Source organism: Chanos chanos, chromosome 8 (genome assembly GCF_902362185.1).
Source record: "Chanos chanos chromosome 8, fChaCha1.1, whole genome shotgun sequence".
In the NCBI taxonomy this organism is placed as follows: Eukaryota; Metazoa; Chordata; class Actinopteri; order Gonorynchiformes; family Chanidae; genus Chanos; species Chanos chanos.
Window position 1 is genome coordinate 10,630,167 of NC_044502.1, and position 24,801 is coordinate 10,654,967.

The 24,801-nt window shown below is 40.5% G+C and overlaps 2 protein-coding genes across 2 annotated transcripts in view; both read right to left on the bottom strand.

Annotated features, from left to right (window-relative positions):
* usp43a (ubiquitin specific peptidase 43a) overlaps positions 1-13,927 on the bottom strand; it is a 54,169-nt gene extending 40,242 nt beyond the window's left edge. The window contains exons 1-2 of the mRNA XM_030782532.1: positions 13,304-13,927; positions 7,734-7,880 (exon numbers count right to left, since the gene is read on the bottom strand). Of these exons, the coding sequence (XP_030638392.1) occupies positions 7,734-7,880; positions 13,304-13,927 (771 nt within the window). The remainder of the gene's footprint in view (positions 1-7,733; positions 7,881-13,303) is intronic.
* Positions 13,928-16,655: 2,728 nt separating this feature from the next.
* Positions 16,656-24,202, bottom strand: cfap52 (cilia and flagella associated protein 52). Its single transcript, XM_030783292.1, has 14 exons — positions 24,142-24,202; positions 23,727-23,926; positions 23,142-23,278; positions 22,722-22,850; positions 22,439-22,538; positions 22,072-22,188; positions 21,618-21,718; positions 21,031-21,201; positions 20,609-20,757; positions 20,174-20,319; positions 19,922-20,073; positions 19,150-19,252; positions 17,263-17,374; positions 16,656-16,831 (listed from the first exon to the last, which is right to left on the bottom strand). Exons 1-14 carry the CDS (start codon positions 24,200-24,202, stop codon positions 16,656-16,658), a joined length of 1,854 nt encoding a protein of 617 aa, XP_030639152.1.
* Positions 24,203-24,801: the final 599 nt, after the last annotated feature.

Below are 24,801 nucleotides of genomic sequence, written 5' to 3' on the forward strand. Positions count from 1 at the left end.
TAGGCCCATAAGAAAACGATCTCTTCAATGTGATTATTTGACAAATGCAGTTTAGTGATTCGTCAGCTGTTGCACAGAGCCTTGAAGACCTTTGCATTGTTCATCATTCTCAAATCCTTCCTCTATTGGACACATATATACTCTGAACACTCCTTAATCTACTCTATACACCTTCCTTTTTCTGTTGGAAAAGACAGGCAAAAGTTCAAATGTCCTTGAATATTTCAGGTGCTCTTGGTCCATTTAAAGGGACACTTGAAATATTCAGTGATTTAATCAAATGTTTCCCAAGAAAAGTGTTAAATATTTCAGTCAAAGGTGAAATCCATTTGAGGCCTTTAAACAGGAGCACAGGAGCATAATGGCCATCTCAGTGTGATACCTGGGGGTTAATCTTGAACAGATTTATATAGGTTAAACAGTGCTTCAGTACATGAAGAAAACTCTTTGGAGCAAAAAGGGCTTTCAAAGTGAAGTGCCCTCTGAATGTACCATAACTCCCCTGAATAGTTGACAGCTTTGACAGGTCTCTGACCTGTCAATAGCACCAGCGTTTGTACACTTACGTCTCTGCTGAAGGGACAAAGTGTGGGTGAGTGCGCGGCGGATGTGCTTTCTGCCATCTCAGCCGATCAATCTGGATCTAATTTTCCTGCCATTTGTGGTGTGTGCTCTTCCGACTTTCGAAAGGCCCTTCTCTCCCCTCTCCCGGGAAGAGGTGTTTAATTATTCATTCGGAACCCCTCTGATGCTTCAGTATCGGTGTTTAGAGAGCCGTATGCTATGGTGAACTGTCTCGTTTGCCGTGGGGGACTGTATCACATGGAGACTCCGACTCTTAAGTTTGTTTGGTCTCTAAGTGTTTGGTGAGGAAAGCTGTATAGACAGTATATTAAATTAAACTTTTTTTTTTTTTGCTCTGTGGTGGAACAGTCAACTGGGAGGGCTCCTGCTACAGTGAGAGGCTTCAAACTTGGCAGAGGGTCTGGCATTGCGGCTGGGGTGACAGTGATTTTGAGGGGGTGTTAGGCAGGGCTTTCTCAAAGAGTACACAGATGGGCAAACTCAAATTCAACACCTCGCACGCTCAACCAATAGAAGCCCTACTTTGACCTTAGCGTGAACTCAGACAGTCGCGCCAGGGTTAGCTGGGATAAACCCCAGCACTCATGGCTGAATATTGGGGATATGAGAATTTAGCATCTGAAGACAGACCTCCTCTAGTGTATATCCTGTCATGGGGTGGTTTCATCTCTGGTTTCTGCAGAAATCCCTGAAAAGCTTATGTGAGGGGAGAGTTGTTTGTTGGCCAGCTTTCATCCCCAGGTCTCAGGTCTAATCTGTTCAGCCAGACGGCCTGAGAGGAAGGGCTGTTTTGGCAAGAGCAGGCTCTTGTTACCTGGGATTCTTAATCTGTCGAGCCAATCCAAAACATATTCCCACTGTCATATAGTGAAATTACTTAAATATCATGAGCATGAAAAAAAAGGTAAATATTCTCTGTAGTCATGACACTGAGAGATACGGTGCAGGAACACCACTAGATATCCTAATGCACCTCTTGCACAGACAGTGATAGAACCCGTTTCAGCGTGGCTTTTAGACGTGTAAGAAAAGGCGTCCGTAAATGAGCAAAGTGCCTCAATGTTCCGGCTGGGCAAGCCACTTAGCAATTCAAGAACATGATTTAATGCTTTGGTGGAGGATAGGAATCATGCAGTTATCTCTTTGGTTTCCGTGTAACGCGACGTGCTGCATCTACAACTATGGTCACCTTACAAACCACCACAAAGGTTTCTAGAAACATACCTTTGTCGTGAGAGTTTGGTAAAGAAAGTAAAGGCTTAGTGAATTGGCCTGCTCAATGATTTATCTCCTAATTCTTCACAGATAGAGCCACGCTGGGTGGGAGCCTTTAAAAAGACACTTAAACGGATAAGGGTGAATAATGCATGAGGCCGACTTTGAGAAAGGGGAACCAACGATGAGAAATATTTTATAAAGCCGAGATTTGAAAGTTTCTTTTTGCTGTGTAAATCCTATTAAGAGGCCCTCAGCGAGCAATGGGATTTGTTCCCAGTGCCCTGGATGTCTCAGCTGGCACGAATGGTTTGACACAGGTAGGAGTCAGAGAAGTTGACGCTACAATGTTTGTTGTGCCACAGTAAAACCAGGGGGGGAAACATCTCACAGCTATAACTGCTGCTTTCACAACCCACTGGAGGGGACCACTCTAAGGGTTCACAGTTAACAGTACATAATACAGGTGGCACTATTTTTCTTCTCTTTTTTGGTGAAATTGAATCAGTCACCGAGGCAAAGGTCTAGTGGTGGAAAAAAAAAAAAGCGGAATTTAAAAAATGTTAGAAATGTTGCTGGTGTCACTGGTAATCTGATTGTGGTGAGTGTTTGGTTGAATGAGCCTTCGAGAAAATCTTTGGATAGAACTGCAGAGCCAGAAGTGTTTTGGGCTGTAAGTTTCCTCCACTCCTCTCAGTACTCCTTGCCATTAAAATTACTGAAAGCAGTGTTGCAGGTTAATTGCAGCTATCAAACTGATTTACAACAAATGAACAGAATTTTCATCCCTTTCAGTCATGACTTGTCCGAAACCTTGCTGATCTCATCCCGGTCAGTGAGGTAACAAGCACAATTTTCATTTTATTTTATTGATTTCCACATTAATACACTTTTTCCAATAAGACTATGTGCTTTGTAGCTATGATTAAAGAACAGTGAAGGATTACTTAAACCGCGGCTGTCCCAGAGAAATGCTTTTCGTTAAAACTGCAGAGTCTGTCTAAAGGGCGATCACTGGATATCTAAACCCACAGCTTCTACTTCTTTGCACGAGTTGAGAACGGCTTTGGGTCACAAATAATTCAATGTGTCGAACAGAGAATTCCTGTTGGCATCGATAGGGGCAGAAAGTGACATCCAGAGGGCAAATTACAAAGTCTAAACAGTTTACTTCCCCACTCTTTTCGGCCTTTGTCAACACCACGGTGGAAAGGGTAGCCATTATCGATGTTAAAAATGAAATGATGCATACTTAATGATTTTGGCAGCACCGCTCAGATGCTAGGGTTTTGTCCACTATGCACTGAGCTAGATAGATGGGTATTTAAAACACCCACTCGTAGAGGAACACTAGCCAAGCTAGGCAGCACAAACACCTCATCGTAATGTTAAAAAAAGCTGATTTATTCCAGTCTCTGAGACTACAAAATAATAGATGGTTGCTGCAAATCCTCAAACTTTGCAAGAACACTGATAGGAAAACATGATCCACATAATTCCTACCATACATCCAGAAACGATCTTAAACTATCCATTTAGAAAATAAAAGCCGAGAGGTGAGTCCAAGAGGCTGAGCATACAAATGTGGAAAGATCTAGTCCACTTTAAAAGCTTTCCTTCGACAAACCTTTAGGTAAAACCATGTGAAGTTCATGGACAGGTCTATGCTAATACTGAGGTGAACGGTGAACCTTCATTGACTTGCCAGTGTTGGGAACATACAGGGTTTGGCACATAAATATAGATTTGTTCACACTCAAGACATCTGTTATAGCAGTGTTGTACCACTGTTATGCAGTTTTTGTCAATCAATTGTCAACTGTATCATTATTGTTTCATCTACCTTTATCTAATAAGTACATAAAAAAAGGAACACTGCATTAACAGTACGCGTTTTCTTAGTTGAGCAACCAATGCATTTTCTCACCCGATTACCTCACTGGTAAACTGGTTCTACCTGCCAAACAGGAGTAGGCATGCTACCGCACAAGTTTAAAAGGGGAAGTTCACCTTGCTTAACACATGAGCCCATTTTGACAATTACCTCCTCGTAAGGAAACTGTCAAAACAATCTTTCTGTTACAGTATTTCAACGGAACAGCATTCTTTATGTATTTAAATCCAAACAGTACAGTGAGTATATAAGACATACACAGGATGACTGTTCAAAGAAAGCTTTACACTGTATCTTACAGCCCAGCAGTCTTGGCTCCTCTGAGAACCACAGTGAAGATTCTGTGCTGGCCTGAAAAAGGTCTTTTTTTCACAGATTTGACATTTTGAAAAATTTTCCTCACTGCTGACACAGTTAACGGCACAGTAAATTAATGCAACTGGTTTTGAGAGTGCTTAAAAGTAGCATCTTAAATAAATAAGTAAGTAAATAAATAAATAAATGAATTAAAAAAAAGTCATTCGCAGAAAACTACCAGACGCCAAGACAGGGATTATAATGAGATCAGGTGTAAAAAATGGTGAATTTCCCCTTTTTAGACAAGATCTTTCTGCACAAATCTGTCATGTGAGTTTTAAATCCTGAATTTATGTAGAGCAATAGCAATAACAAACATTAATAAAACAAGTAAAAAGACACACCACGCAGACGCATAATGTGCAATCTGACATCATAGACAGACACAGATACAGACGCTTAGACACACACACACACACACACACACTCTCGCACACAAAAACTCACACACACAAATACTTCAAACAAAGTGCTTGTCATGACTTTAAGGAAGTTTTTTGTGACAGAACAGAACTCAAGGACAAGAGTTGCTTTCTCATCTGACAATATACTTCACAATTGCTTCACATCTATTTGACTGTCTGTCTTCAGATATTTGATCCTCTCTGAAAATCTCCTGTAACAAAATATCACTTGAATAGAATTTTATACCTATGTAACCTTTGAGTAAATGTCTTTCCTTTTTTTTTTTTTTTACTGTTCTGCGTTAGTTTTGTGGATGTTAACAAGAGTGAGAGAACTCAGAGAGTTCTATCTTTGTTCAAGCGAAAGTGAATAAAATTGACTGATCTCAAATAAGATGTCAAATTTTATCCGTTTCTAATCAGTCAATCCATTTATTCCTCCTCGTATCCATTTATCCATCCATTCATCCGTCCACTCATCAATCCCTGAAAACATGCAAACCCCTCAAAATCATTCATCTCTTCAGCTGTGATCATGCCTATTAATCACTGCATACTCTGGAGAATGGATCACAATAACTTCAAAGATCTCTTCAAACAGTGACAGAACAAGGACAATCAACATGAAAACAAAAATTCTGGGTCATCTATTTATTGAGCAATTATGAGGTTCAGACTAATTATCTGGTGGTTGGAACACGAACAAATTTTTTTTTTTTGAGAAATATGTGAGCACACACACACACACACACACACACACTCACACATGGTTGCACATCCGAACCCACTCACATCCACATCCACATCCACATCCACACACACACACACACACACACACACACACACACACACACACACACACACTTTTATGCTTCTAAAAATGGCCCTTGATGAGGCCCACATCACTATGCAGCCCTGGTTTGCTCATCCACTGACACTGAAGGAAGATAAAGGCCAGAGTGTACTCTGTGCCAGACCAGAGGCCCACCCTGACTCCGCTGGAGTCCCAAGGGTCTTTAAGCTACATACTGTTGTCTATGCAACACTACCTCTCTCTCTCTCTCTCTCTCTCTCTCTCTCGCTCTCTCTCTCAGCTAGCCGTACAGCAGACAGGTGAAAGCAGTGAAGGAAGGAGATATGCGAGAATTCTCACAATAGATTATAATGGGGTGACAGAAGACAGTTGTAAATTCTAAAGGGAAAACTTCACACACATACATACAAGTAGCTTGTTAGCAGAAATTAAAATCTAACCTTGCTTTTAAAATACATCTGTTCCCTATAAAACATGACAGTTTGTCTAAATTGCTTCGGCTCAGTTTTCAAAAGAGCGCTCAAGCTCTAAAACTTAGAGAACTTTCAATGAAACTCTGTTCAAAAAAAAACAAAAAAACAAGAGAACTATTTTTTATTAAGTTTTTGATTGCCTGAATGCAGTGCAGAAAAATAAAAACTGCTTTTACTCCAGCAGTTTTTGAAATGAAAATCAGCATTTTCACTATACCCAGCAAAACTATGTGAAAGGAATATCGACAACAAAAATGTATGAGTTTTTCAGGCCCAAGTTCTAGATGTGCTTGGTACTGCAGCATCTGGTGAGGTACATCATTACAGTGTTTTGAATTCCACAGATGACATACTCAGTCTATTAGGATGGTACTGTCTGAGGAAGATTAGAGTAACATTACTCATACACGCTATAAAAGCAGGTTTTGTTCATGCCAGGAGCCGGATTTGTATGCTCCTTTGTGTGAAGTTTGTATGCTACTCTTGCCAGTGTGGATACATTCCAGCACGCAGACACAAACACAGACACACATGCATACACACACACACACATGCACACACATGCACATACACACACACACCGACACACACGCACACACAACCACACACAGACACACATGCACACACACACACACACATACATGCAGCCAGACACTCAGGAGTAAGCTTAGACATTATTGCATCAAAATGTTTTTCTTGCACTGTACAGACTTGCATGTTTGTACACATTTCAACTTCTTTTTAAATTATGGATTAGGTGTATTTTATTCCTGGATTCACAGTGAGAACAAATAATTTCATGCCTTTACTTGTATTAGATCAAAACTTCAAATTTCATTGAAGGCTCTGACTTAAAAGCATTTAGTCTGAAATGCAAGCTAAATTATCCAGGCTAAAAACAAACTGTAAGGCTACGGTTACCTCAGAGAAATTCATTGTTTCTGTGATTTGTTGTGTCAACTGTCAACTCAATAAAAGATTGATGCATCTGAGGAAAACTGTAAATCAAATACATAAAAAGCATACCTGTCAGTATGTGTCCTTGTTAATCTAATCTTATTGACCTGCTTACTCAAAATCACACACCGCCCCATTTCCCGTAAATGCAGCTGTAAGGCATTTACTTACATCTTGACTCATGTGCTTAATAATGGGATGAATATTCAAAGCTCTCTCCTCTCGCAAGTAAAGGAAATGCTCATTTGACAAAACGCATTATGGAATTTCAGTATGTGAATGTGTAGAACAGTATTATGTTTGAGGCTGCTATAGGGACAAAACTCCAGTGAATGGACGCACATGAAAGGATTATTCCATTGTAAATTCCCATTGAATTCGTGTGGATACAAAGACCCTGTCTAGCTTCAGATGTTTCAATTAATTTTCTAAATAAGGTCATGACACAAAAATGTGTTACAAAAGCCCATCTTCCTTGTTAAAAACACACAGTACAAAATTACAAATAGACACACACACACACACACACACACACACACACACTCACACACCACTTAGCAGACACAAAGCTCATACAAAGGCTAGTGAGGTCATGGTAGAGAGGCTTCGTTCTTTGTTTCTGCAGTAGAAACAAAGTTCTGTGTTACACAGTGGCTGTTGTTCATCTCTGCTTACTACATGAAGGCAGGCCTCACTCTTGAACACATATTTGAAGGTATTCTGCTGGATGTGCCACTCACATGAGGGGCTGGGCTCTCATCTCTTTAGGCATTACATAAGCTGTGTTCATTTTGCCTGTGCTATTCTAACTGACAGAATCACGCTAAACAGACTTCACCCATGAATAGCGCCTTTTTAATGCACTACTCTCTTACATCTGCGACATTTGTCAAATTTTAACAGAAAGTCTCATGGTAATATAAGTTGTGGGCCATTACTTCTTTAGATAAAGAGTTACTTTTATTATAACATGAAAAATGCAGTCTGCGTGATCCGGGTTTTGTATCTCAGAAAACTCTGGTGATTGTCCCTACCTTTGCAGGGGCTTTGGTCTTGCTGTTGTGGTTGTTGGTTGAAGGGTTAGCATCCTCGTGGACTCGGTCCAAGAGCCAGAGTAAGAACTCCAGCGCATCATGTTGTGAGTTCCCCCTGAACTGAGAGCCATACTTTGACACAATACTCTGGGGGGAGAGAGAGACAGAGAGAGAGATAGAGAGAGAACGAAGGAAAAAAAAGGCTGAATTACATATCCTAATTCAGAGGGTTTTTTTTTTTTTTGAAATAGTGACTAATTGGGATCTTCCTTTTACAAAACTTTAGACTCAAGAAATACAGGGACCAAAAAAAAAAAAAGAGAGTATTAAGGTTTGCATTCCAGACAAATGGCAGGTTGCTGCGGACATTCTGTGTTATCTGCTTGTGGAGGTCATTAAAGTGTTTGACTGACAGGCCATATGCTCACATTGAGTTGGGAAATGCTCTGTCATGTTCCTAGCATCTATTTATAAACACCTAGGACCCCTACTTAGCAGAGCTCATTAATTAACTTAATCACCATGCGAGACGTCTGAGGCAGAGAGAGAAGACAGAGGAAAGGAGACTTGTTTGAGAATGAGATGAGTTTTTAATCACTGCCCTCTGCTCTCCAAATATAAGCGCTCTCAAAATACATTAACGGTTAAGCAAGCAATGGTTGTAATACTTGTAATTGTTTTTATTCAGTCAGCCTGTCTGGCAGGCCTCTAGAGCAAAAATTTGCCTTGATTGCTGCAACAAATTAAAAGACTACTCTACTCTGCGTATGAAATTCGACTTGATGATCTTTGTCACGAGTCCCAAACGGCGCTGACTTCCCCTCCCGCCGAATGTGTATTCGTTCCGTCCAAGGTCACGGTAGGCCATGCTGTGTCTGGGAAAAAGGATCTGATGATGACATCATCAGTAAACATGATGGCTTCACCTGGGCTGCACTGTTCGTGTTTTGTACACTACCAAGGTCACCTCCCCTGGCTTCGTGGTAGCATTTTCCAAGCCACAGGGATGGAATCAGTTGCTATGCACACCTGGGGCTGACTGTCACCGTTTGCTGAGACACAAAATATAAGTACATACAGTCCATAATACACATGTTGCCACCAGACTCAACATTCAGCATACTTCAGATATCTCTTGTTTGGTGCTGTAAATGTGTAACCTTTTCAACCGCTGCTATAAATTAGCAGATTCCTGGATAAGCAACACAATAATAGAGAACTTGGGGTCTTTGCAAAAGAGAGAGGAGATCATTATGCAGTCACAGTCCACGTACTGTAACCTGACTACATTTCCATTGTATGTGTGTTCTCTTACTCTAGTCTGCTGTAACTAGACTGACGACCCAAAGGGAAGATTTAGTAACCTCCTGCATTGAATTTGCCTCTGGGAATCAGTTTGCTGTGAAACCGCAGAATGATTTGTGGTTTGGACCAATCAGTTTTGAAGAGAGTCAGTTCTCCCATTTAATTGTGCGTCGCTTATGATTTTTTATTCTAATTTCATCACATCTTTTAGAAAGTATTCACTGCATGTGAATAAATCCTCATTTATATTTCACTAAACATGATTCTGACACATAAAAGCCAAGATGAAATCCGGTTTGTTCACAGCCAAATGAATTCAACTGGAGAACAGAACAGTGATCATACTTCACTGCAACTATCAAGAAAAAAAAAAAATCTGAACTTTCCCAAATTATTTGTCATGGTGTAAAGAAGCCTAATATTTTCAACTCAGTAGGTAAATTTACAGTAAGATCATTGTTACACATTTCTGAGTATCTAAAGAGTATACACTCTGGATACAGCAACAGCCGGAGAAAGGAAATCTTGTTTGCTCAACTCTGTTATGGCTATTTACACTCTTCTGTACTGCCTTTTGGTCTCCATGGTGAAACTGCACCTAACTGACTCTCACAAATATAGCCTAGCACTTCTATGTACAATCCAGGCTTTTAGGAAGAGTGTGCTCACTATGAATTAGGTTATCCAACCAAAACTGTGCTACATTAAAGGATTGGGCTAGTTAATATAACATTACAAAACAACATATTTTTGCATTGAAATGAGTTCACATCTGGAATAAGACATAATAGGAATGAATCCAAGAAAAAATCCAAAAACGGCCTTAATGAATAAAGGAATGGGTAAGTGAAGCCTCTAGGTTTGAAACCGCAATATGGAAACTCTAAACTGATCTGATGATTTCTTATTTTTTTTTCCACAGCTGAGTAAGTACTAGATTTTTTTCACTCATGCTTACTCTTTTTTTTTTAATGAAAGTCATTTACCATGGCTCTAGCAGTGTGAATGATTAAAAATAAATCCTTATGTCTGTCACATTTCTCTGGCTTCCAAAAGGTCAGCAAATCAAAAATACAAATATCTACAAATATCAATACACTGCTGTAAAAGTTGTTCTTGTGATTTGGGGTGGTGTGTGTGTGTGTGTGTATGTCTGTGAATGTTCGTGTTTTGGGGGGGGGGCATGTGGTCCTGTTTGGTATGAGTCACTGGGTTGTATGAGGGCTTTAGAAGTGGTTCTGTTTATTCCACTATGTAAAGTTAATGAGGACCTCAGGTTGCAGAACACAATGCTTACGGAATCAGAATCTGTAAGATTCAGAGGGAGGGGCCTTGTTGAAGCTGGTATGTCCATGGTCTTACAAAGGGTTGAGTTAAGCAAACAGCACATCAACCATTAACATGTGTCAACCCTGGCCGGCAAGACCGGTCACGTCCGTTCACCCCCCCCCCCCCCAGAGGAGTTCAGGGGAGGACTGGACACAGAGGGCTATGTCACCGTGTCTGTGTAAACCTCCAGGTCATGAAACTGGCTGCATGTGCCCCCACTGACCTAGTCTCAACCCTTCAGTATACACAAAGACAAATACCGCCGGCCACTGCTGGAATTTGCCATACGTCAGGAGAGCAAACCAAAAGCCCTGTTGCTGAGCCCTGATGGCACACTGTGTCTAGCAGGTCCAGTTCACCTTGCTGGAATCCATGATGATAAAATGAAAGCAATGACAAATGGCAGTACCAGGTAACTTGAAGGGCCGCATTGTTAGGACATCAATACTACATCTCTGACTGCATTCCCTACCTACTGCTTCAGGTATAAATGGAATGTCGCTGAACTAAAACTTTTTTATGTCCCAGACACTGTGTCCCCTACTAATTAAAAAAGAGACATGGTGAGCAAGAGAGGAAAAGGATGTGTGTGCGGAGGAGGCAGAAGGAGAGAGAGTGAGTGGGAGAGAGGGGGGGGGGTGATGTGTGAACAGGTCATCATCAACCCCACACCCTCTATTTTAGTTGGTGAAGGACACTTAGCAATTCTAGCTGATCTCCAGATCTTTTGTCTCCCAAGAGGACAGTCCCCATGGAAAAGAACCTGCCCACCTATAATATCTAATGCCCTTCACTATATTTAAATCTGTCATCCATTCTGACATCAAATCATTAACTTAAAACCCTCATTCACATTCTTTAATCCCCTTTTCACTCTCAAAACCACAAACCACATTTGCAAAGACAGAAACACCATTTTAACTTCCAAAGAATACGGTCTGCAATACGACGCCAGCGTATATACACACATAGGTAAACCTCGCCTAATGGAATTGTTTTAATGCGGAATGCACCGCTGTCAAGAGATTGGGAAGAAATAAATCTCTTCCTATAGGCACAATGAGTTCTTCATTGTTGGAAATGCCTCTTACACCTGAAATTCACACCACATTGGTTTATCAACATGTGAGTTATGGGAAAACCTGGGCCAGTGGCCACATCTTCGTGGTTTCCTTCCTTATGTGTATATAAAGACAAATGGAGGGGCCATTCCAAACTCATCTCCATCATCGGACAGTCTCACAGCAAGGCCCGGCGTGGCGTCCCTCGTGTCAAGATTCAGACATAAATCATGGGAATACATTTCCAAGAAATATGGTCAAATCGTTTTGCTTACAACAGCATATCTGTGCCATATTTCTTGCTGGTTTTTTTTTTATGTTGTACTTAGCTGTACTGATCAGAAAAATATATAGTTTCCAAAGAGTATTGGAAAACATTCATAGAAGGGGTACTGACATTTTGCACATCACTACTATCTGAGAATCCACAGGTCACAGACACTGATTATAGTCACTGGAGAGCAATACTGCACTTACATGCTAATGGCCAACTGAGCGAGGCTATCAAGAGTAGTTAAGCTGAAGTCAGGGCAAAAAAATGAATGGGGAGTGATCACGTTGCACATCTTCTGTGGATACAATTTGATTGCTTAAGGGTGTACAAATCAGTCACAGCGTAGAGTGTGTGTTACCTTGAGGCAGAGCAAAGATCACACACGCACACACACACACACACACACACACACACACGCACACACACACACACACACACACGCGCACACACACACACACCATGTGCCAGATTCGGCACAGATATCCACACCAGAGGAAAAAAGAATCTGATTTTGCTCCTTTTGTAAAACACATCTAAAAGGGTCAGTTAGCTGAGACATCTTTTGAAATATGGAAGCACTGTAATGTCTCTTTCAGTGAAAGAGAGAAAACTTTTTTTCTTTTTTTTTTTGCTGAAAGGCTTGGTGTGGAAACAGAATGGTGCACTGTTTGGGGAGTTGCATAGCAGTAAAGTGTCCTGGATTTTTCATGGGGAGCTCAATGAATAGAAAAGCTCAGTAGCAGTGGACTAGTTTGGCATGCATGCACCCATTCTCTTTCTTTTGACCCATGCACACAGCAAATTGCCTGGTGTTAAATTAATGTTTATCATGTATAGGTGTTATGTTAATTACATAAGTGACTTATTCATTGCTTAACCTAAAAAAGACAGATTTGCTGTGTACATATACAAGGTACAAGTAGCAAAAGCTCCATACAACTTAAAAGTAAGCCCACTGATGTACATGTTTTAAAAGTAAAGGGTCCATTACCCACACGAAATTCCTGAAACTGCACCTATTCTGAGTTGGAGCAGGTCAACGCTTTCAAGAGTTAATAAAGAGTTAATAACAGTATGATACACAATGATCAAGTGTGATGATGTAGGGGATAACTGTTAAACAAACAAATAACAACAACAAAAATAAAATGAATAACATCCCAAACACAAAACTCGTATTCTGTCTAACCATGAAGAACACACACCTGCACAAAATACAGTTAGAGGGGTATAAGGCACAAGTAATGTTTGACAGTAGCCTTCATTTTTAGTACTAGGATGGAAATTAGGATAGCTGTATTGCTTCGGTGAGGGCAAATGAAACTACGAGATGAAAGCACCCTTTCTGGAGAAACTAATAAACGCAAATGATTCACCTGCCTTTAACGCTCCTCCCACGTAAACATTTGTTACTCACTAAACACGGAAATTAGTTATGGTGGCCGTCAAATATTTCTCGTTTTTCGACCTTGTAGTTCCGAAGTAGCTCGTGTTGTCACTTATGTATTCTGTCACACTTAACAATTTAAAAACACAACTCAAGGATCAATATCTTGGTTTCAATAAATAGCCAACAGCACACACAGTACTTTTTTACCCACCTTGAATTCCACTGACAGCTGCGGTGTGTAGTCGAGCGTCCAGAGCGCCCTCACCAACAACGCCAACTGCTCAGTCACTTCACCCCGTGGAGGTTGAGCCTCTTCGCCTCTTACAATACCATTTAGTCTCCTCTGACTTAAGTCAGATTTGTACTGTTCCAACCCTAGATATTCGGCCAATAGGTCGGTATTACTCAGGCACTGAACCACGGCGTTCATAAAACAGGTGTTGCCATGATTTTTCAAACCCTGAACGCCCGGGGTTTTATCTCCATAGCACCACGACAACCTCTCTCGTACAGACCCATGAAAGGACAACGTAGAGCTCTTTTTTACCGAAATCCCTCTACCATGAAAATCATCTTTAAAATTCCCTGAGTGGGCACTTAAAGTGCACGCCGTGCTATCTCGAAACCCACCGTCGTCGTCCTCTGCGTCTGGTTGGTCGACGTCGCCAAACTGTGCCAAAGTGCCCAAAGTTTTCAAAATCCTGTTCATAAAATTCCCCAGTGACTTCAATGACTTCCTTCTGAAGAGCTTGCCAGATTTGTGTTTCTTGTCCTTGCGCGTGCTTGATTTGGTTTTCATATGTTGTTTCTTTGCTTTATCCCTCGTCGTATCCATGTCTGTCAGTTTATTTTACCACGGGCTTACGAAATTTAACGAATGGTATTGATGGAAATTCAGCTCTCACCTGTCCACTTGGAATTCCTCGTCTCCGAACTAAACCACAGACAAACACAACAGAATAGCACCGTAGCGGTGCCGAGACACATGACTAATGTCCCCCAGACATTCCGATTGTTCCTTCAGGCTCTGTAGTTTCGCTTACCTAAGACTGTCTCATGCACCTGTAAGTCGTCGGTTGGAGTTGTGCTAAACTCCATGCTTTTACGACACCTATTACTGAACTCTTCCTCCTTAATTCCTGACTATATACGTAACATACGTACGGCTTTTTACTGGCGGTTTCTCACTCTGTTTCTGGCGGGCATCTTGTGTATGCTTGAATTTGATGGATACGCGGCTTTGCTGCCCTCCTACTCAGAATCTTATTAGCCTGATTTTGTTTGAAACTGTATTGGGTGGACCGTAGTCGGAAATGAATGCATACGCTTACACCTGCTTCTACCTGGCATAGGACTGCCTGGGCGGTCAGCTCCAGCTCACGTAAAGAAAAAAAAGAAAGAAAAACCGTAAACGCTGTTTGATTTCCTGCATGCTACAGTGCTTAGTTCCTCAGATAGTGTAAAAGGGACACATTTTTTCAAAGGATGTAAGTGAAAGTGTATTGTTTGTACAGGCTCGATTTCGTAGCACCGCTTTTTACTCGCAAGCTTTGTACATAAGGAGCCCCCTGCAGTTTTACATCGCTATGATTTTTTTTTTTTTTAGTAATTTTTCCCCCAACAAGCTCTTTCACCCAGGTTCTAAGCATGACATAACTTTGGTTATATGGAGTAATATTTATTATTTCAATAGTATGAGTATTTAAGGCATGTGGAACATTACCACAATATATATCACGCCATAGTGATAACGATACTAAACTAGCCTAGTAGCCTACTCTATGCTTTTATTCGATGACTAATTTTATCCTAAGCTCAAAACAAACAAAAAAGCCGTGTAGTTTATTCTCTAGTATTTTGTGTTTTCTGTTCTGACAGACCTGAAATGACTGGACAAGACATCATCTCTCCTGGAGTTATTAGGAATGGTTCTCTAAGGAAGACGAGAGTGCAACAGAGTGCAGGGACTGCCCTCATTTTGCCAGCTTGGTGTTTTGCTGACTGCATGGGCACTCTCTGGCAGATGTTTAGAGATAGAAGCTATTAATTATTGAGGAAACTCTGCTAAGGTGAGAGTAAATTTGGCAGAGACATGTCCAGACACTGCACACACTGCACCATGCTTCCCAAACTCTCACGTCTCAAGGGAGCCTGAAATGATATATTATCTGACAGTGAGGCTCATGAAAGAACCAATGAAACTGGGGCTCCGGTCTCAGTTTGTTTCCACCAAAAACGGAATAAACTAGGCAGTGCTAAATAATATTTTTGTTTATGCCAATCCAAAGCCAGAGTTGGCCTGTTTGACTGTACTGATGGTAGGCTGATTAAAGCCAAAATTTAAAAAAAAAAGAAAAAGAAACAGATACTAGCTTTTCCAAGCATGATTGTTTTCCTAATAGAGCTTAATAAACAGGTTATTTTTGTTTGTATCTCCCAGCAGGGCACATTTGAATAATAGCCACATAAGTAACAATCATTTAACTTTGTAGCAGGTTTTATGAACTACATACAAATAATGTATAGAAATCCCTGCTTTATGATATTTACACAGTGCAAATGAATCAGTTGCTAACAAGTACATGTATGGGTAGTTGTTATATTTGTTATCTAATAAATATCATGTAATTGTTAATACCAAGGTCCAATGCCCTCCACTCTAAGGCTGGACCTGATTAGTCAGTGTAGTCCCTACACGTTTTAGGGTTCTAGAGACTATAAATTGAACCAGAAATCATTAATTGTCAATGCGATTGGATTTTATTAATGTCGTGGAACATACATTCTGTTCCAGTACCTCGTATTAAGTGACCTTGTTTTAATTATGCATTTCATTAATTAAATTTTGCATGAAAGGTGATTAAAGCACACAAATAAGGTTTTGCTGAAGGGAATAAAACCTTGATATAAATAATTTGTTCCCAATCTTTTGTAATTCTTGCAAGGCAAAATCTACATGAAATTTCATGGTATGATAATGTTTTAAATGTCCCAAACCTGACTGGCTGCATAAAAAAGAATTAACATATTGATGTCTGGGAATATGTCAATCAAATGTTACTAACCCTAACTTTGGCCATTAATGTTTTGTTTCTTTTTTTTGTATGACCTTGTTTGTAGCAGTTTCAAACAAAATTAGAAGGGAGAAATAGTGGCCTCTAATGGACCACTCCAGAACTGCAACCATGTCAAAAACTGATATCTCCCCATAAAAACTCTGTGTTTTGAATATATTGATGTTTGCTAACAAAGTAATATTCAATATCTATTTCATAAAAACTGTAGATGTGCTAAGTGTTTGTGTACTCTTACAATCATGCATACATTATACACGGTGTGTTTCACTGTTATACTGAGTGAATGCCAACTTCCCTTACAAATAATTAAGCTTTTCTTCATCAAAGTTACTTTTATTTCTTTCAAAGTATGAATGATCTGTTGAGAGTGTGATTTCAGAGTATGAATGATCTGTCTTTAATTTGAACTCATGCTGTGATATTGGTGGTATGACCTCAGAGTAAATGGAATCTATTTTTTTTTTTTTTTTTTTGCAGTGTCGAGTCTTAGGAAGGATGTGGATATTTCCACCGAAGCACTCCGCCATCTGCACTGGTGCTGATGATGTGTTTGTCGTTGTAGCAGATCTGCACACTAGTGATGTTTCCACTGTGCCCAATGCCCACGTGAGTCACTTCACCATCTGAATAGTTCCACACTTTGATCAACTTTTCGTCCCCACCTACAAGATGGTAAAAAAAAAAAAGGTAGATGATGGTTCATTCTGTCATATAGCCAAGGTAAGAGTTTAATTTGCGAACTAGCCTGCGCATATTCTCTGCCGCCAACAAGTTGCTAACTAGAGGCGACGCAATTGGCTTTGCAACCGTGATAGAACTAAACTGAGGCAGGATTTACAGCTAGCTACGAGCAACTGGCTAGATTTGCAGCCACATACAAATCCAAAACTAATTTTAGATTTATTACAGAATGTTCTTTTGGTGGAGGGCAGTTTGCACGATTAATTCTGTAGTGTATTAAAATATGCAATTATTAATACTGTAATGCAGCATCAGTGTTTTCCCATGAGGCTCATGCATGTGTTGTCCAGAGTTTTTGATACAAAATACACAGATATGAAACAAAAAACCCCCCAAAAAACGCTGCACTTACCAGTCACAAAATAGTTTCCATCAAGAGATATATGCATTCCATTTATGGCACCTGAAAGAGAACCTTCCAGCTCTCTTATAGCAGCACCATCATATACCTCCCAGTAGCCAATCTGATGAGAGGGTCATGGGTCAGATATGAGGAGACACCACAATTAACAAAATAGTTTAAGCTAACTGTGCTATACATTATCTTCTCATCCTTTTTTTGGATGAGTCAACTATATCTCACGTTAATAGCTAACGCAGCCAAAACAGTTATTACTTGCATTACAGTTCAAAAGCAAACACGATACTCTTATTGATTTAAAGTCCACTATCTCATATGTGACAATATTGATACTTTCAGCCATAAGATGGTGGACCAGGTATCTTAAAAACCTGTATACTACAGCCAAAGATTCTATCAACATCAAAAACCAGAATTAAAAGATGAATTAAGTTGATTTCTGAGATAAAAATCGGGGACAAGTCCGAGGAAAACATTAGGGGGGAAGAAACCCTTTCTTTTGTGGTCTCCTGGGCCATTGAAGCAAACACACATGACAAATGACATGGTACTAACGTTTTACCAGAATAGCATCTGAAATGGGATTTAATTTCTTACTGTGTGTTATTGAGAAAGCACACACAAGCAGAAATCAATAGCTCAGCATGTAATCTCATACAAAAAATATATAAATACAATTTGTTCAAATGGCACAGAGAGAAAAGAAAGAAATGACTGTAAACAAACATTTTTTTTTGTATATTCTTGCCCAGAACTTTGTTACCGATGCTCAGATTTGTAATGTTATTCCAGGAACCACAGGACCATATATCACTGGTCGTTTGGATAGCCTGTGAGGAATTATTGCTAAAAATATTGTTTTTAAAGTGCATTGCCAACAGCAAGCTGTTCAGAACAGGCAATAAAACCTGTGTGGGATGCAGACATGTCATTGGCTATATTAGGTGAAATCCACCTCACCCAGACAAAGCTGGCTTTTCTGGAAAAAGACGGCACCCTCTCACCTGGCTCTGAGCCAATTATGAGCACCAGTCACGACCTCCGTCATGTGTCCTTATATACACTGCGTACAAAGACCTTTTACAATAGCCATGACTAGCACTCACTGTGACGGTGAGCATGCATCTGTTGCCGCACTAGGAGGCTATTGTCTGCACAACAGAAACTTTTTCAGTCTGTTATAATACATGAAACCTATGTCAAGTAATACCTTAACAGCTTTTTTTTTTATTACTGCTGGTCTTATTATTGCTCTTTTAGCTGTAATACAGTTCTTTTTTTATACTGGTGATGAGCTGAGAGAGCAGTATTTTGGCTATAAAAGTCTTTCAGGGTTTATTTGCATAATTTTCTACTCTTGGTCATGTCTAATTTCTTTAATATTTAAACAGAGTAAGTTCTGTGTTCAAGGTTTCCCTAACCATAATAGTACCAGATATTGCAGATTTTTTTTCATTATTCCCTTTCAATTCTAAGTACAAGGACACCTGAGACCTCACTGTAAGAGCCCCTAATTGAATCTACAGACAAGGAGCCCTCCATTCTGTATGGAGAGACAGAGAGTAAGGAAGACTGGTTTTTAACCAGACAGTAAGACTGTATCCTAGAGCTAACAGATGGAGCGTTTGGCAAGGAACTGGCTTGTTTGGCTAGGGTTCATTACAACCATAGGAGAGTGAGAACTTAACAGCATGCCCCCTCTCCCTCTCTCTCTCTTGCTCTCTCTCTCCCTCTCCCTCTCTCTCTTGCTCTCTCTCTCTCTCCCTCTCCCTCTTGCTCTCTCTCTCTCTCTCTCTTGCACACACACACAGACACAAACACACAAATGGTGCCTCTGAGCATATGTGTTATGCTAAAAGTGTTGATTTCACAGTGTACCTTCCTGTCTGTGCCACTAGTAATGATCTGGTACTCCTCAGGGTGGTAGCAGACGCATCTGAACAGAGTGTTGGCCAGGACCATTTGGTTCCTCACAAAACGCCTGGGGTCAGAAGAGAAGATACTGTGATTACAGCTATGATATCATGGTAGCGTGTGGGAACAGTTCATAATCACTGTGAATGGAAGGGAGATTATGCAATCAACCAGTTCAAAGAATAACGAGAGCAGTCAGGTGTAACCAAAACACCTATAAAATATAACCAAGAGGAAGGTGTGGTTTCACAGTCTGAGTCCAATAAAAACAAGACATGGAGGCAAATGACTTTAAAGTACATCTTGTTCAACTCGAGACTTGAAGATAGAGGATCCTTTGAACTCCTGTTTTGTGACTGTGTGCAAACGGGTTTGTGCACAAGACAAGTTGTTTCATAGCAGCCTCTGGTGGCAAGTTCAAGAAAACCTTTTACTTTTAACTCACAGTATAACCAGTGAATCAGTTGTATACTATCTTGGGCCAAGACAAAGGTCACCAACTTTCCTCCATGAAAACTCATCAAATCAGTTACAGGCTCGATCAGGAGCAATGGAGGGATAGAAGCCAATCTAACAGCCAACTCCTCAGTTTCTTAGCCAGTATGTCAAAAAGGTTCACATTTGCTTAACATCTTCCCCAAAACTTCATATATCTCTGCCTTTTGGAAGCCAGACTTAAGCAATTGTGTATTGTTACGTAAACTCTACTGAACAAAAACTAAGGATATAAACTCACACCAGGTCCCAGATGATGCAGGTTCCATCTGAGCTGGCGGTGACACATTCTTTGTCATTGCTCTTGATTTTAATAGCGTTGACTGTGGCTTTGTGCTCTTTCATGGTCTCAATGAGTCTGTGAGAGTTCCGAACGATTTCCCACACTCGTACCTGTGGAGGAGGGGCATATCTGAGGTAAAGCGGCAATTTTGGGTGGCGCATATTCTGAATGGCCATTTGAGAGAGTTTCGACCTGTCATGTTTCCTGTACCTGTCCTTCTCCTCCTCCGCTGACAATTCTCTTGCAGTCACTGGTGCCAGCAATGGCAGTCACACCCATGTTGTGGGCATTCTGAATAACCAGTATCAGTCTTCCACTCTCTGGGGTGAACAGACGGATTTTTCCATCGTTCCAAGCTGACAAACAGATAAAAAAAAAAAACACTAGGTAAAATTTTCAAATAGAATGAAAGACAACCAAAAGAGCATTCCATTTTTTCAATAGATCTGTCTATTTGTGACTCTTCAGCTGAAATAAACAATGGTTTTATACAATTTAATTTCCGATAAAACCGCGAGACCCGGTTTCAAAATCCGGAAAAAATCCTTCAGGGGTCTACACATCAACTGTAATTTGTAGCTGCACGAGGCAGCACCACAGAAGGCACCGCAGCTGGCTAACATGAATGTTTTAACAAGGCCGCACCACTGAAAATGCTCCTGCCGTCCCTCATGAAGCCCAGAGCATTGCAAGTCACGTTGGGCACCATAATGCGTAGCAGCTCCTTCGACGTGTCAGCGTGCCACACTCTTATGTCATCCTTAGAACAGGTGGCAAAGAGATCTGAGGTGGCACTGAGTGTGGGAATGAGAGAGAGAGAGACAGAGAGAGAGAGAAGAGTGGAAAAATGATGATCATCATACAAAGCACATTGGCATATGTCTCCCTCTGGTGGTTACGCAACACCTGAAGACGACAGAAATCTCACTCATAAAGTCCAAAAGAAAGCATGAACGAGTCGTCCGGAAACAAAGAGAGAAGGACAGATAGCGCGCTGCTACACGGCACGGCGCACGGTATAGTAAATGCGCATGTCTTAAATCCCTCCAGGTCCTCACTTTACTCACAAGGGAAAGGCCACGTCTGACACAGCGCTGTTGTGATTGGTGGAGATGAGCTCTGCTTTGAAGTCTGTGTAGCTAAAGCGATAGATCTGTGCCACGTCCGTCCCAACATAGAACTGGTGTCCCTCCCCACGCAGGGCCACGGACGTGACCCCTCCCTCCAGCTGGACTTTCCTACCAGAGAGATATAGACGCTTTACACTACGGCAATATAATAAGAATCTGCCATACAGTCGTGCATAATGAGGGAGTACAAATGATGGCGTCATGAGAAAAAAGAAAATGAAACAAAATCGAGAATAACCTAGTTGTTCCGAGAACACAGGGAAATCGGTCATTATGCAAATCTGTGGAAACTTTATGCCAGTGCTCAGGGATTTTTTCAAATAAGCAGACATTGCTTCATGTTTCTGATGACTCTTTCCTGTTCTACACACCCTTATTCCTTTGTAACAAGCAAGTCTTTGTAATTAAAATAGGTCAGCAAATAATTTCAAGTCTGAACAATTTGTCACATCATTTGCATTACAGCTAGATAAATGAAATGGGAGAGACAAGAAATGAAGGATACACCTCGGCCCTGTACTTACTTGACAGAATTGAATTTATCTCCCGAACACAAAGTGATCATGCCATCTCCGGAGCCAACTAATAAATCTCCTGTTTTCAGCACTTTCAGAGTGTTCACACCCTGCAGGGATACAGCAAAGATTTTTTCAAAGCTATGCATCCAGTGCAAAAATTCTCCAGTGGATTCTGTAAGTTTTAAGTTGAACGAATAGTGAAATAGCCGGTTGAATGAAATGCAGTATAAAAGTATCTGTTCCACTGTTTGTGTGCCCATGAAGGAATCCTTGTTTTGGCATTCTTAAGACTCTTAAGTATAACTGTATAACATATGATGCCCACTGAATGAAGTCGTTAGACCTAGTTTTTAATTAAGACAGTTAACTGGATACTGGATATTAAACTGGAATTAAGGGAAGAAAGGACTAAAAAAAAAAAAAATAAACGATTTCAATGTACTTTCACATTTTCACCTACCTTACTGAATTTCTGTTTGACTGGCCCGAAAACGTTGAGCAGTCTTGTCTTCATGTTAACCTTCATAATATCCCCACTGGTTGTTCCACAATAGAAAAAACTGTCGTCTTCTAAGATCTGTTGTACAACGAAACGTTCTAATGTACATGTACATTAACAGCACAACAAAATGCAATATGCATGTATTAATTTTGGAGAATCAATAATGCACTGTCCATCTTAGACTTAACAGATGTTGGTGTGCAATACCGTTTTGAGACAGAAACATACTGAGACAAATCCCAGCACTATAATGATTAATTCACATGATGCGAACCACAAGTGTGATTCAGAATAGTGAAAGGCATCTGTCAAAAAACACATCTACCTCTATGCATTTCACTATCCGCTTCAACGGTCCTGTTTGGCATTCCGTGGGTCGGATCTTCCTGTTGGGAAGATCGAGCTCCCAAACCCGTAGAGTGCCACTGATGGGAATATTACGGAAACTTAATGAGCATCTTGTTTAAGACTAGGTTAACAAAACACAACAGGTGATTTCAAGTTCCCACAGAAATTTTAAATTAGGCAAAAAATGATCCTCAGGGCAAATCTTCCCTTCCAGGGCTTGAAATACATATGTAACTGTGGTAGGTGGTTAACTGACTTACTTGCCAGCAGAAACAAAGATGTTGTCACTCATCCAGGAGTACTCTACAGTGAGGCAATAGCCGGAATTTAGTGCCGAGGCAGGGCTTCCACAAATAGCTTCCTTTTTCTCAATGTTCCACACGACAATACTGGAATAAAACATTACATACATGCATACATTACCCATACCAGCGTGAGTCTCTGTCTTCAGAGCACAAAACAATACAGCAAAATGTGAGGAGGATACAGTCCATGTTGCAGTGATATTTGATAGCAGTAGGACATAGGAAACGAAGGAACTGTCATCACCACAAAATTCCACTGTACCATTGCTGGCATCCCTGTACTGTCTGCAATCAAAAGGTTAGGAGGAAAACTCCCTTCTACATCATCCACAGAAATGTGTCTATGTCTGAACCTCAGTAACGGGTAAATGTTACCTTGAATCATCTTGACCTCCCAGGGATACAAGGTACTTGTCGTTGGGTGAAAAAGAGAGAGCCTCCACTTTAGCTTTGTGAAGTTGAAGTCGGGCATAAATCTCCCTCTTTGCATAATCCCAGATTATGACATCAGCCTAGAATCAAAAGGGAATGTTTTGTCCTTCATAGAATGAAGAGGAACCATTTCTTAATCAGTTGCAACATTGGAACTAATCAATGAACACATCATATGGTCGTTTTCTTGATGTTGTTCATATTTAAGTCAACAACAGTTGTGGACATGAATCTGGAGTAATAGACTAATTGTCCTTCTGGAGAGCTGCATCTATGCAGGAATTAAATAATGTAACACAATTTAGTCTACTAAACAAATGCTGCACAGAACCATGGTGACCTGGTTCTTGTGTGTTTGGTTAATAAAAAGCCTGCATATTCTGTAGCTCTCCAGTCTGTTTGTAATCTGCATCTGATTTTTAATTGTTGACCCATGACATTTGTGAAAATGGTTCCAGTTAGTAAAGTTGGGACCTGTCACGTCCCACATAGCATTGTTGACACTAAACAACAACCTAAGAATCATACCTTGAACCCCATGTAGGTGACTTGCCCAGATGCGATGTAGCGCCCACTTTTGGACACGGTAATGCAAGACACATTGTTTGTGTGCCCGTGAAGGAATGCTTGTTTGCCATTCTTAAGACTCTTAAGTATAACTGTGCATCCCAGAGGGTAAATAAGGTACTCTCTATCCGGATGCACTCTCAGACCAGAAAACACATGACCTGCAACACACAGATCGTTGTCAGAGGTAGCCCGGGGGGAGGGGAGCTTGATTAGAAAAAAAGCAAAAACAAAAACTTGATCATTGTCATAGACTCTTACGTTGAGTTAACATGCACCTGCGTTTCATTTACATGCATTTACATTTTTTCAACTGTTAATTTGTTTTGTTTGTGTCTCGTCTATTAGCATACACAGCAGATTGATTATGCGTTACCATTGAATCCAATGACCGCTTCCAGTTCAAGCTGTGGAACCTCTGGCGTCTCTCCAGACATATTGCTTTTTTCGTTATAAGCAGGAAACCCTCCTTAATTTTCGTGAAATTCGTCCCAAGCTTATTTGGTTGTTTTACAGCTCTCGTCAAAACTTTCGTTCAGTCATTTAATCAAGCGGCAAATATGACCAGGCAGCATAGAGCCTTAGTTTGGTTCCGTTGCTAGGAGATCGTGGGTGATGTCATTCTAATTGCAAACCAGTTGTCAGCAATGACGTTTTGTACTCTTTGTGAGTTTGGCTTTTGTGTTTTTGTGAGCGAATAACAAATTGAAAGAGAACTTGCGTTGAGTAACTATTGCTATTTCCTCTGCAAAATTGATTATACAGCGTTGATCAACTCGAGTGCATGTACACGCAGACAAAATCACTGGTCAAAGACGTAAAAAAATAAGCGTCTCCGTTTTATTATTTTTTTTTCACCTTTTTTTTTTTAATGCAATCAAGCAGCAGTTCAACCAAATGTTCAATATTTTCAACAATCCAAGCCAAAGTAGCCTGCCTAAAAAATAAAGCCCACTCTCAAGTGTCAGTGGTTAACATAGTGATTTACTGTATGGATGGATATGAACATTATGCAAAAATAGTGACTAAAATGCTT

Excerpts from the sequence above, each read along its gene's own strand:
- cfap52 (XM_030783292.1), bottom strand. The coding sequence starts at position 24,202 with ATGTCTGGAGAGACGCCAGAGGTTCCACAGCTTGAACTGGAAGCGGTC. Across the intron at positions 20,074-20,173 it reads GCGGAGGAGGAGAAGGACAG|GTACGAGTGTGGGAAATCGT; the intron begins GTACAGGAAACA and ends CCTCCTCCACAG. Across the intron at positions 17,375-19,149 it reads CTAGTGGCACAGACAGGAAG|ATTGGCTACTGGGAGGTATA; the intron begins GTACACTGTGAA and ends CCCTCTCATCAG.